Source organism: Leptonychotes weddellii, unplaced genomic scaffold, assembly GCF_054177405.1.
Source record: "Leptonychotes weddellii isolate Sample4059 unplaced genomic scaffold, ASM5417740v2 HiC_scaffold_5443, whole genome shotgun sequence".
Classification (NCBI taxonomy): Eukaryota; Metazoa; Chordata; class Mammalia; order Carnivora; family Phocidae; genus Leptonychotes; species Leptonychotes weddellii.
The window spans coordinates 1-10940 of NW_028022280.1; the positions used below are offsets into that span (position 1 = coordinate 1).

Consider the following 10940-nt stretch of genomic DNA (forward strand, 5'->3'; position numbering starts at 1 on the left):
CCGCATCGGGCTCCCTGCTCGGCGGGGAGTCTGCTTCTCCCTCTGACCCTCCCCCATCTCATGCTCTCTCTCTCTATCTCATTCTCTCTCTCAAATAAATAAATAAAATCTTTAAAAAAAAATAAAAAATAAAATGGTGAATTTTATTTTATGTGTATTTTGCTGCAATAAAACAAATGGAGCAGGCACTTTTTAAAAAATCTGGCAGTTCCTAAAAGATAAAACATAGAGTTATCACACAACCCAGCCATGCCACTCCTCGGTACATACCCAAGAGAATTGAAAACATATGTCCACACAAAACTGGCACATGAATGTTCACAGCAGCATTATTTATAATGGCCAGGAAATAGAAACAACCCAAAAGTCCATTGACTGATGGGTAGATACATGGAGTGTGGTATATCCATTGAAGGAAATATTATTCAGTAATAAAAAATAATGCTACTACATGAATGAACCCTGAAAACATTATGCCACATTAAAAAAGCCAGTCACATATTCTGTGATTCCCATTTATTTGAGATGATCAGAATAGGAAAACCCGTAGAGACAGAAGAATATATCAGTGATTGCCAGGGGCTGAAGTGTGACTGCTAATGGGGTGGGAGTTTCTTTTAGGGGTGATTGCAAACATTCTAAAACCAATTGTGGTGATGGTTGCTAAAGATATGCTAGAAACCACTGAACTGTAAACTTTCCATGAATGAATTGTATGATCCATGACTTATAGCTCAGGAAAGTTATTTGTTTGTTTTTTTAAACCCACTTAATCTCATTCTCTTAGAATTATGTCAGTTATTGGGGCGCCTGGGTGGCTCAGTCATTAAGCGTCTGCCTTCAGCTCAGGTCATGATCCCAGGGTCCTGGGATCGAGCCCCACATCGGGCTCCCTGCTCCGCGGGAAGCCTGCTTCTCCCTCTCCCACTCCCCCTGCTTGTGTTCCTTCTCTCCCTTTGTCTCTCTCTGTCAAATAAATAATAAAATCTTTAAAAAAAAATTATGTCAATTATTAATCAAGCAAGGTTCTCGAGTTTTTCAGATACTCATGTTGAATACTTTTTTAAAAAAATGCTGACTCCCAGGGGCACCTGGGTGACTCAGTCGTTAAGCGTCTGCCTTCGGCTCAGGTCATGATCCCAGGGTCCTGGGATCGAGCCCCACATCGGGCTCCCTGCTCCACGGTAAGCCTCCTTCTCCCTCTACCAGTTCTCCTCCTTGTGTTCCCTCTCTCGCTGTGTCTCTCTCTGTCAAATAAATAAACAAAATCTTAAAAAAAAAATGCTGACTCCTGCTAACATTTAGCTACTCTGGATAATTACTTATTAACAGAAATAATACTGTCAAAATATTCTGCGTGTCCAATCAGTCATAAAGATAAACACATTTCAAAATCCTTTTTGAAAGAAAAACAAACCACAAAAGACATTGTAGACATTGGCCTAAGTCATGTACTTTAAAAAGTACCTATTAAGAATGACTTGGCATTTTGGGGTTTTGTTCCCCTGACTTGCCTGGGATTCAATCCTCAGCTCAACCAATAAATGTAGAGGCTGCAGCCGTAGTGACTATTACTTGTAGAGACCCCTGAAAGGAGACCAGATGGCTCAGGGAGTGGGCAAAGGATCCCTGGGGCCCCTTACCACCCAGCTGGGGCCCTGCTGGTAAAAGTCACTGATAGTCACGTGGCATTGATTTAGATCAGCATTTCTCAACTTCGGCACTATTGGGGGACAGATAATTCTTTGTTGGGTGTGGGTGGGTGCGTATTTCTTGTGCTTTACAAAGGATTTTTAACAGCATCCCTGGCCTCTAAAATTAGACAGTGTCATCCCCTAATCATGACACCAAACATGTCTCTAGACATTATCCCCCAGGGTTGCAAAATTGCCCCTTTTTGAGAACCACTATCTAGATGACTCCAGAACCCAAGACAACCTGGGAACAGAAGAACTGAGGAATTGGGATCTAGTTTTCTGAGAAAATGCTCCCCAAAGAATGGTGCGAGAAAGTCATGTTGTTCGTATCAGCTCGCAGAGAGAATGTTTCAGCCTGCATTGAGTGAAGGTCCAGAAAAGAGAGGGGCAGGGGCCATGGCTTCCCCTGATAGTCCACCGAGCCCCTTCACACACTGCCCTCATGATCCTCAGTCTGTGAGGAGTGAGGCACATGCTGTCAGCCCCATTGTGAGATGAGAAGACTCAAGTCCAAGGCCACGTGGCCAGAACGAAGCTCCTCAGATCCGCTGACTCATCCTTCTCCCTCCTTCCTTCTCTTCATGGGGCTGCTACCCTCTAGGTCTTGTATAGCTGGGAAAAGAGTTCTGGGCAAACATGTGGGCTCCGAGTGGGACAGTGACAAGGGGGTAGGTTCTACCCTGCCTCAGCCCCTTGCTGCAGCTGGTAGCCTCAGGCAGCTCACTCGGCTTGCCTGGAAAATTTGGTTTGCTCATGTATGGGAAAACTGGACTATCTCCTGTCTGAGGGGCCTGCATCCTGTTACTCCAGCCTAAAGCAGCCTGTCCTGCATGTGTTGTATTTACAGTTTCAAAGTTTTCCCATAAACTCTATCTTCCCTGCCCCCAGCCCTGACCTCTAGAGCGTTCCCATTTCACAGATGGAGAAATGAACACCAGAGATAAACCACCTGCCTTGGCCACACAGCTGGACTTGAAGCCAAGTCTTATAGTCCTTACTCTACTAATGGAATGGGAACAAAGGAGGGATCCCTGGAGCCAGCAGGGGAGGGACACCTGGTCCTTTCCCACCCTGGCTCAAGCTAGGGCTGGACTCTGGTGCATTCCCTCCCACAGCAGGCTAGGCAGAGAGGATGTGCTAGTCCGGGAGCCTGAGCTCCCTGGGTCTGTGTGGCCCCTAAAAGGGAGAGTAAAAACTTGTCCCTGAAGCTTTGAGCAGTTCTCTGCTTTGCAATTGGAAGAGACTAGGATTTATCTCCGAATTCCTTTATTCTAAGGAAAACACCTCAACGGCCCTTCTAATACTGAAATGTCACATCAAACTCTTCTAAAATGGCTCAGTCGGGAGAGCATCTGACTCTTGATCTCAGGGTCATGAGTTCGAGCTCCATGTTGGGCGTAGCGATCACTTAAATAAATAAAACTTTTTTAAAAATGGAGATATTGGAAACCTAAGGAAAAGAGATTAGCCATGGGACAGATGAGTCTCAACTAAGAAACCAGGACAGCGGAGAGAGTGTTCCAGCATCTGGCCTGGATTAGAGCCCCTGTGGGCAGAGGGAAAGGCAGAGGGACCAGGTACAGGGTGCACGGGGTTGGAAAGGAGGCCCTGGGTGGGGACCGGGATAAGTGCCTTCAGGACATCTGGTCTCCCCAGGGCGAACCATCGGCCAGGTGCCTGAGCAGCTTCTCTGGGAGCATCTTGTGTAAAAGCAACCAGGAAGCCCTCTGAGAGGGCCAAGTCCCGCCTGGGGCAGAGGAGGCAGGAGGAGCTGTAGTCAGTCACACTACTGTGGGTGTTGGGGAGTGATCTCATGCTCTGTTACACACAAGCCTGGCAGCACACAGGTGACCCTGAGAATAAGCACACCTCCCCAGATTGTGAATCACAGCATTATTGCAAGGAGTGTTCACCAGGCTCTGGTTTTCAAAAGGCTCTGCACATTAGCAAAAGCGTAATAAGAAACTTAATTATAGTTGTTTTGTAGGTAGGCCAATAGTTACCTATAAAACATGCTTGCTGATTTAATGAGCAAAATCAAATTTCATTGTTTATTAATTTGAATTTCTTGGATTATTTCTGAAGTCAAATATGTTTCTAAACTTTTAGTGGACCCTTGTATGGTGGGCTATGTGTTGCCTGATCCAGTTATTTGCCTCCTAAGGAGTGTTTGGGTTTGTTTTGTTGTTGTTGGTTTGTTTCCAGCTATACATCAGGTCTTTATTTTTCCTGATCTATGATGTATCTTCTTTTTTAAGTAATCTTTTTAGATGAAGTCACATAACACAATTAACGATTTTAAATGAACGGTAAATACATTTAGTACATTCACCGTGTTATGCAACGACCACCTCTAAATGATTCCAAAACATTTCCATCATGTCAAGTACACATTTTTCCCCACAGTGTTGAAATCGTTTGATCATCTAACAACAACAACAAAAAACTCTTTAATCACTTTAATTCCTAATATAAAAATACAAGTTGATAATTACATATTGTGTAATACAGAAGGTTCTCTATGGTGGACATTTGGGTAACAGCTGAGATGCCAATGTAAGTTCATGATGTTCAAAAAAATGCATTCACTACAGTTTGCTTTGCAATATGACTAAATCTAATTCTTTTTGCAAAAATAGGATGGTCGGGACGAAAGGTACCAAAAAAGTGATTTCTTTTCCTTTTTATGCCAAATGTTTCTTATAATATTTTTGCTTATTAATTACTTGGTTAAATTTTCCTGGCATGTGGGATTTGTATTCTGTGCCACACGCTTCCTGGACCCAGTCCAATTATGCTCATTGCCCCTGCTCCTGCCAGCTCTCAGGGCTAGGACCAACTGTCCAACGTGCTAACAAAGAAATTGTCAAATGTGAAAGAAGAGGGATGAGGGTCTCTGGGACCTATTTGAGGCTTTCTTTCTGATGAAAAATGCATTGAAAAAGAGAATTCTGCTGGGAAAGAGTGATCTGAAGCCTTTCAAAGGTATAAATATTAAAACAAAAACAAAGAACTCACAAGTTTTTAACTTTCCATAGTAGCTCTGGGCTCTCTTCCCATATGTCAGGAAGGCATCTAAGAGCATTTGCCTTAGGTCAGAGGTCAATATACTTTTTCTATAAAAGGTCAGGTAGTAAATATGTAGGCTTAGTGGGCCACATGCATCTCTGCTACGTATTCTTCGTGGTTGCTGTTTTTAACACCCCTTTAAAAATATAAAAACAAGGTGACTGGGTGGCTCAGTTGGTTAAGTGTCTGCCTTTGGCTCAGGTCATGATCCCGGGGTTCTGGGATCGAGCCCCACATTGGGCTCCCTGCTCAACAGGAAGCCTGCTTCTCCATCTCCCTCTACCCCTCTCTGCGCCCCCTCCCACACACTTGCTCTCTCCTTCTCTCACTCCCTCTCTCTCAAATAAAATAAAAATTAAAAAATGAAATAAAAATATAAAAACCATTCTTAGCTCTGGGCCATATTAAAAAAACAGGCCTCTGGGCAGATTTGGTCCACTAGCTGCCATTTGATGATCTCTGCTTTGTGGGCCCAGAAAAAAGCATGTTACAGAGGTGGGAGAATGGGTTTCCCCATGGACTGTCCTCTCAGCAATGCATCCTCTTGTTCAAGCCTTCATCTGTTTCTTCAACAGGTGGTTGTACGATTTAGACTGGAAATGTCTAAGGCTCATTCTATGTTCTGTAACTGTCCCAGGTGACCTAGCTAAAGATACCTCCTATTGTTGCCAGGCATGCCCCCTGTCTTTATCCAAAGCCTCAGCATCATTCAGAACCTCAGCCTCAGATCCATACCCTTCTACTCTGAGCCCAGCATCCCCTTCTTCAGGAAGCCCTCACAGGTGACAGTTGGCTAAGAGCGCAATGAGTGAGGGAAGATTGAGCGTGTAAGAACAATGTCTGTGCATTAAGAAACAGAGCAATCAATAAGAAATAAAACTACCAACCTGAGACAGGACTTCTTTCTTCTTGCAGTTGGTCCCTCCAATGAAAACCATGTTGGGCATGTCCGGTCTGGGATACTCAAACACAAAGTCATATCTTAACAGCCAAATGGAGCCCTTCCGATACAAGGTGGGTAAGTGCACATCTCTCTTGAGGATATTGGAGGGGAGGTCTTCATACTTTGAATACAGGCAGTAGAACAGATAGGTCTCCAAGTAATTAACGAGGTAGTTGGCCACCCATTGGGGGAACGTCATCTGGTCTGAGAACTGAGTGTAGCATCTGGGAATGTGGGACACAGGGTTTGGGCTCCTGCTCATCATATGCTCCAAGGAGCATGGGAAGCCCCTGAAGAGGTACACAGAGGGCAGGCCCAGGTACTCGGCCAGGATGACCCCGCAGGGTAGGGCTGGTTCTGTGAAAAGGGCATCAAACTTGCTCTCCCTGAGGACACTCAGGGTGGCCGGGGTCCTCCAGGAGGCTCTGGCAGTTGGTGAAGTACATGTCAATAACCATCATGCTATTCCTGTACTCCATCTGAGCAGCGTTCAGGAGCCACGTCTCAGCAAAGTGATTGTTTCCAAAAGAGTGGTAACAATTCTCCAGCTCTTCCTGATCGAATGGCACTGGGTAGCTTTTTCTTGTGTAGTGCTTGGATTCCTTCAGAAGCAAATTGACTTCTGGTACCAGCACCACAATGTTGTGCCCCTTCTGACTGAGGAGCTCAACTATGTCCTTCATACTGAGCCAGTGGCTTCCATCCTGAGGGACCACCAGCAGCTTGTCACCTACAACCCCTGCCCAGAGCACTAAGAGAACTTTCTGAAACATGTGGAGGAGGCAGGCCATCTGGGGGAGAGTACAGGTAGCAACAAGAATAAACAGTTCACGCTCTCTAAACCTCACAGGCTCCTGGCTCTTGTCCCTAAACAAACTAGTGCTCTTTATAGCCCCTGCCCACCTCTCCTTGCTCTGAATTTTGCCCCTTGTTTTAAAAGAACCTAAATTAATATTTAACCATTTTTATGGTTCAAGTGAACCTGAACCAATGAGGTCTCTTACCAGATTTCACCTGAGCTTCTGGGTTTATTTTTCTCTTTCTCTCCACCATTCAGCCTCCCCTTCCCAAACCCAGTCACACTTGGAGGACAGCTTGTGAGGGCCCTGGAGGCTGGTGGCAGGCCTCTGCCCTGAGTTTTCTGGATTCCACAGCGTGGGGATGATGTCCACAGACGAATAGCTCTTAGCCCTGCTCCGCTTCCTCAACTTTTCTCCGAGAGGAAGTGTCAGCAGATGCCAAATTCAAGATTTGAAACAACAGAACGGAGCTGCCTACTCCAGCTCCTGGTGATCCGGTTACCGCAGCCCATAGCTAGATTAAAAAGTGGCCTGCAGGAAGCTGAGGGGACACAGAGGAGTCTGATCTAGCTCCCCCCGTTCTCTGGGGTAAACCACTGTTTGGGGGAGCTTTCTGTTCTATCAGAGACGGAATCTAATCCTGAAGATACATGCTCTAAAACCAGAATTCCCACTTTGACCATAGTTAAAAGCAAAAGTTTTGGAGTCAGCCTACCCCTTCCGAGCTGTGCATTCCCACTGCTCTGTGCCTGACTTCCCCATCTCTCAAACGGGAGTTGCCTCTGTACCACCCCCCGGAGGGGTGGGGGGAGGCCTGTGAAAATTAGTGAGTCAGTTTGTAATCCGCGGGTGCCCAGGAGAGGTCCCTTGGAGGGGCTCCCTCTGGCTGTCATCAGGCAGCTGGGTTCTATGTGATATGAACTAAAGAGCACTCTGGTGGTCAGAAAGTAGCCCCTAAAGTCTCAGCAATTGAAAGATCCAGCTCTACACTGTCAACGCAAGAGTATAGGAGGAATACAAGGGGACAGAAGAGGAGGTGGAAAAATTAAAAGGGAAGAAAATGTAGAAATATAAAACCATGGGAATGCATCCCGTGACAAGGCATTTGACAACAGCAACTGACCAACCAGCAGTCAAAATAAAAAGGAGGCTCTAGCATCGGGAGCCTTGACACCTGTAGAATGCTTTCTGGCTTGCAAAACAGGTTCCCATTGTCTTAGCGTCCTAGGGTCTCTGCAACAAAGTATCACACACTGGCTGGCCCAAACAGAAATGTATTCCCATAGTTCTGTAGGCCGGAAGTCTGAGACCAAGGCATCAGCAAGGTTGAGTCCTTCTGGAGGCTCCAAGACAGAATCTGTTCCTCTCTCCTAGCTCCTGGTGGTTTGCTGGCAATCTTTGGCATTACTAGATAGATGCAGGCATCACTTCGTCTCTACCTTCATGTTCACCCTTCTTCCTGTGTATGTCTGTGTCTGAATTTACCCTATTCATTAGGACACCAGTCATACTGGATTAGCACCCACCGCCAATGATCTCCTCTTAACTAACATATTTCCAAAAAAGGTCACATTCCGAGGTACTGGGTATTAGGACTTCAACACATCTTTCCAGGGATACAAGTTAACCCGTAGCACTCATCTATCATCTCACACAATTCAAACCCCAAAGTACAGGTCCGATCATCCTTGTACATGTGAGAAACTGAGGCTTGCTGCTTTACAGAAAGGGCATTTTTGGGGAACTTCTGCAGCTCAGAAGGAAATACAAGAACTGGACCCTTCCAGACCCACCATTCTCAAACGTTTCCATCTCAGGACTCCTTTACCCTCTTGGCAACAATGGAAGACCCCCCCCAAAACTTTTGTTTATGTGGGCCATGTCTATCCAGATGAACTCTTTCAGAAACTAAAACTGACACATATAAAAAAGACTTCCTCGGGGCGCCTGGGTGGCTCAGTCGTTAAGTGTCTGCCTTCGGCTCAGGTCATGATCCCAGGGTCTTGGGATCGAGCCCCGCATCAGGCTCCCTGCTCCGCGGGAAGCCTGCTTCTCCCTCTCCCACTCCCCCTGCTTGTGTTCCCTCTCTTGCTGTGTCTCTCTCTGTCAAATAAATAAATAAAATCTTTAAAAAAAAAAAAAGACTTCCTCACTCATTTACAATAACAAGAATAAGCCCATGACAAGTTAGCATGACTGACGTCTTTTGTGAAAAAAATACTCTATTTCCCCAAAGAAACAAAAAATTGGTCAGAAGCGCGACATTGTTTTACACATTCTGCAAGCAAGCCCTTGTGATATGAACGTCTGTCTGGCTTGGTAGAGGACAGCAGGACTCTGCCACCTGCCTCTGCACTCAGCCTATCCGACACCACACCTTACAGAGCCTTTGGAAAACTCCACGGTACCATGGTGAGAAGATGAAGTGGAAAAAGCAAGTAACGTCTTAGCACTATTATGAAATCATTTGATCTCAGAGACTCCCAGGAAGGGTCTCAGGGATCCCTCAGTTTCTGTACTTTGAGAATCACTGCTCTAGATCAGGGGATGGCAAATTTTTTTTTTCTGGAAAGGCCTAAATAGTACATATTTGAGCTTTTGTAGGCCCTTGCCCTAGTTAATGATACAAGCCAAGAGATCACCTCTTCCCTGTCCTCCATATCCACATGGTTCACATCCTCCCTTCATGTCGGCTTCGGTCAGTGTCATGTCCAAGAGACCTTCTCCGGTGAGCTCATTATTAAATAACCCAGCCCAACACTAGAAAGCCCTTCACCCTCCTTATATTTCTCTGTTTCATTCATCACTACCTAACTATTGTTTACTTATGCGTCTCTCCCGACTAGAATGGGAGCACCCTGAGGGCAGGAACAATATTTGTTTTGTTCTCTGCTGTATTCCCTGTGTCTAGAAGAACTCCAAGCATACAGTAGGCTCTCCACAAATGTTTGCTGATTAATGAATGAGACTTTGGTTTACCTGTTTTATTCCTACATTTCTTTTTTTCCTTTTTTTTCTTTTTTTTCTTTTTTTAAGCAGACTCCATGCCCAGCATGGAGCCCATCACGGGGCTTGAACTCACCACCCTGAGATCAAGACCTGAGCTGAAACCAAGAGTCAGACGCTTAACCAACTGAGCCGCCCAGGCACCTCCCTCCTACATTTCATTTTCATGATTCTTTCCAAGTTGTGAGAATTCACATATGAAATTTAAGGAACCATGTGCTCTTTTTTGAGAAGAAACTGGTCAATGGCATTATGAGCATGTGATGGGTCACTTGCCTTTTAGGAAGTTAAGATCTGAGAAGTCTAAGTGTAGCCAGCAGGTGGTGAGGGCCCTGGAGCAGGATTTGGACAGCTTGGAGCCCACTTCCAGCCCTGCTCCCTGTCAGCCTGGGGCATGACCCATCTCCTGACTGGTTTCTCAACTGAGACCCAGAGAGAGGGTCATATTTATCCTACCACATGACCGAGGGAGGTCCAAGAGGATGATAGATGTGGAAACAGGCTGTCTAAGTGAAAGGTGGTTCCTGGCATGGCTAGAACAGACTTCCCCACAGATAGTCATGCACAACTGAACTGTCACAAAAGGTCTTGTCATAACCCATGCCTGTTGGCTCAAGAGGCATGCTGGGACCTAGGAAAGGAGAAGAAGCCTGAGGAATGGCACAGAAGGCACCATCCCAAGCACATCCCCAGGAACGCAGCCAAGATGCAAATTCATTGCAACCTCCTCCAGGGAGGGACACCAGCAAGATTTCCCACTTACAATGATCAGAGTCTGGAGGGGGGCAGCATCCTGGTTTGTGTCCATCTAGATAGCAATAAGACCCCAAGATGGTTACAAAGTGAGCACAGAACAGGTCCACCCCTCCAGAGCAGGCAGGAGCTAAGCAGGTCCTTTCTAAGAGCAATACATCAGGAGGCAGAAAGGCTTAAGCAAGTATGTGGAGGTGGGAGAAGCGAGATGTGCTACAGACCTCAGCTGCTTCACACCAGACCCCCATTCTGCTGAGGACCTTGGCCTGGGCCCTTCCTAGCAGAGCCTTGCTCTGGTCTTTGTGTTGTTCAGCAAGAAGGCTGGGAAAAGGGGGCAGAGCAAGATGGTGGAGGAGTAGACCTGGATTTCATCTGGTCTCAGGAATTCAGCTGGATAGGGATCAAACCATTCTGAACACCTACAAACTCAAGAGGAGATCGAAGAAAAGAATAGCAACAACTCTCTGAACAGAAAAGCGACCACTTTCTGGAAGGTCTTTTCTAATTTGTTTAGAGTATATTTTCTGGGGACATCGTTACCCTGTTAGCATTTTGTTCTCTCATTCATCTATTCTCCTCTGCACAAAATGACAAGATGGAAAAAATCACCTCAACATGAAATAAGTCAAACAGAGAAAGACATGTATCATATGATCTCATTGATATGAGGAA

General features: G+C 45.8%; 1 protein-coding gene across 1 annotated transcript; it reads right to left on the bottom strand.

Annotated features, from left to right (window-relative positions):
- Nucleotides 1-5505: 5505 nt before the first annotated feature.
- LOC145719587 (UDP-glucuronosyltransferase 1A6-like) lies at nucleotides 5506-6551 on the bottom strand. Its single transcript, XM_081811082.1, is given in 3 exon segments — nucleotides 5506-5559; nucleotides 5654-6112; nucleotides 6114-6551. Coding segments are annotated over 3 exon segments (900 nt in total). The 5' UTR covers nucleotides 6501-6551.
- Between the last annotated feature and the right edge of the window lie 4389 nt (nucleotides 6552-10940).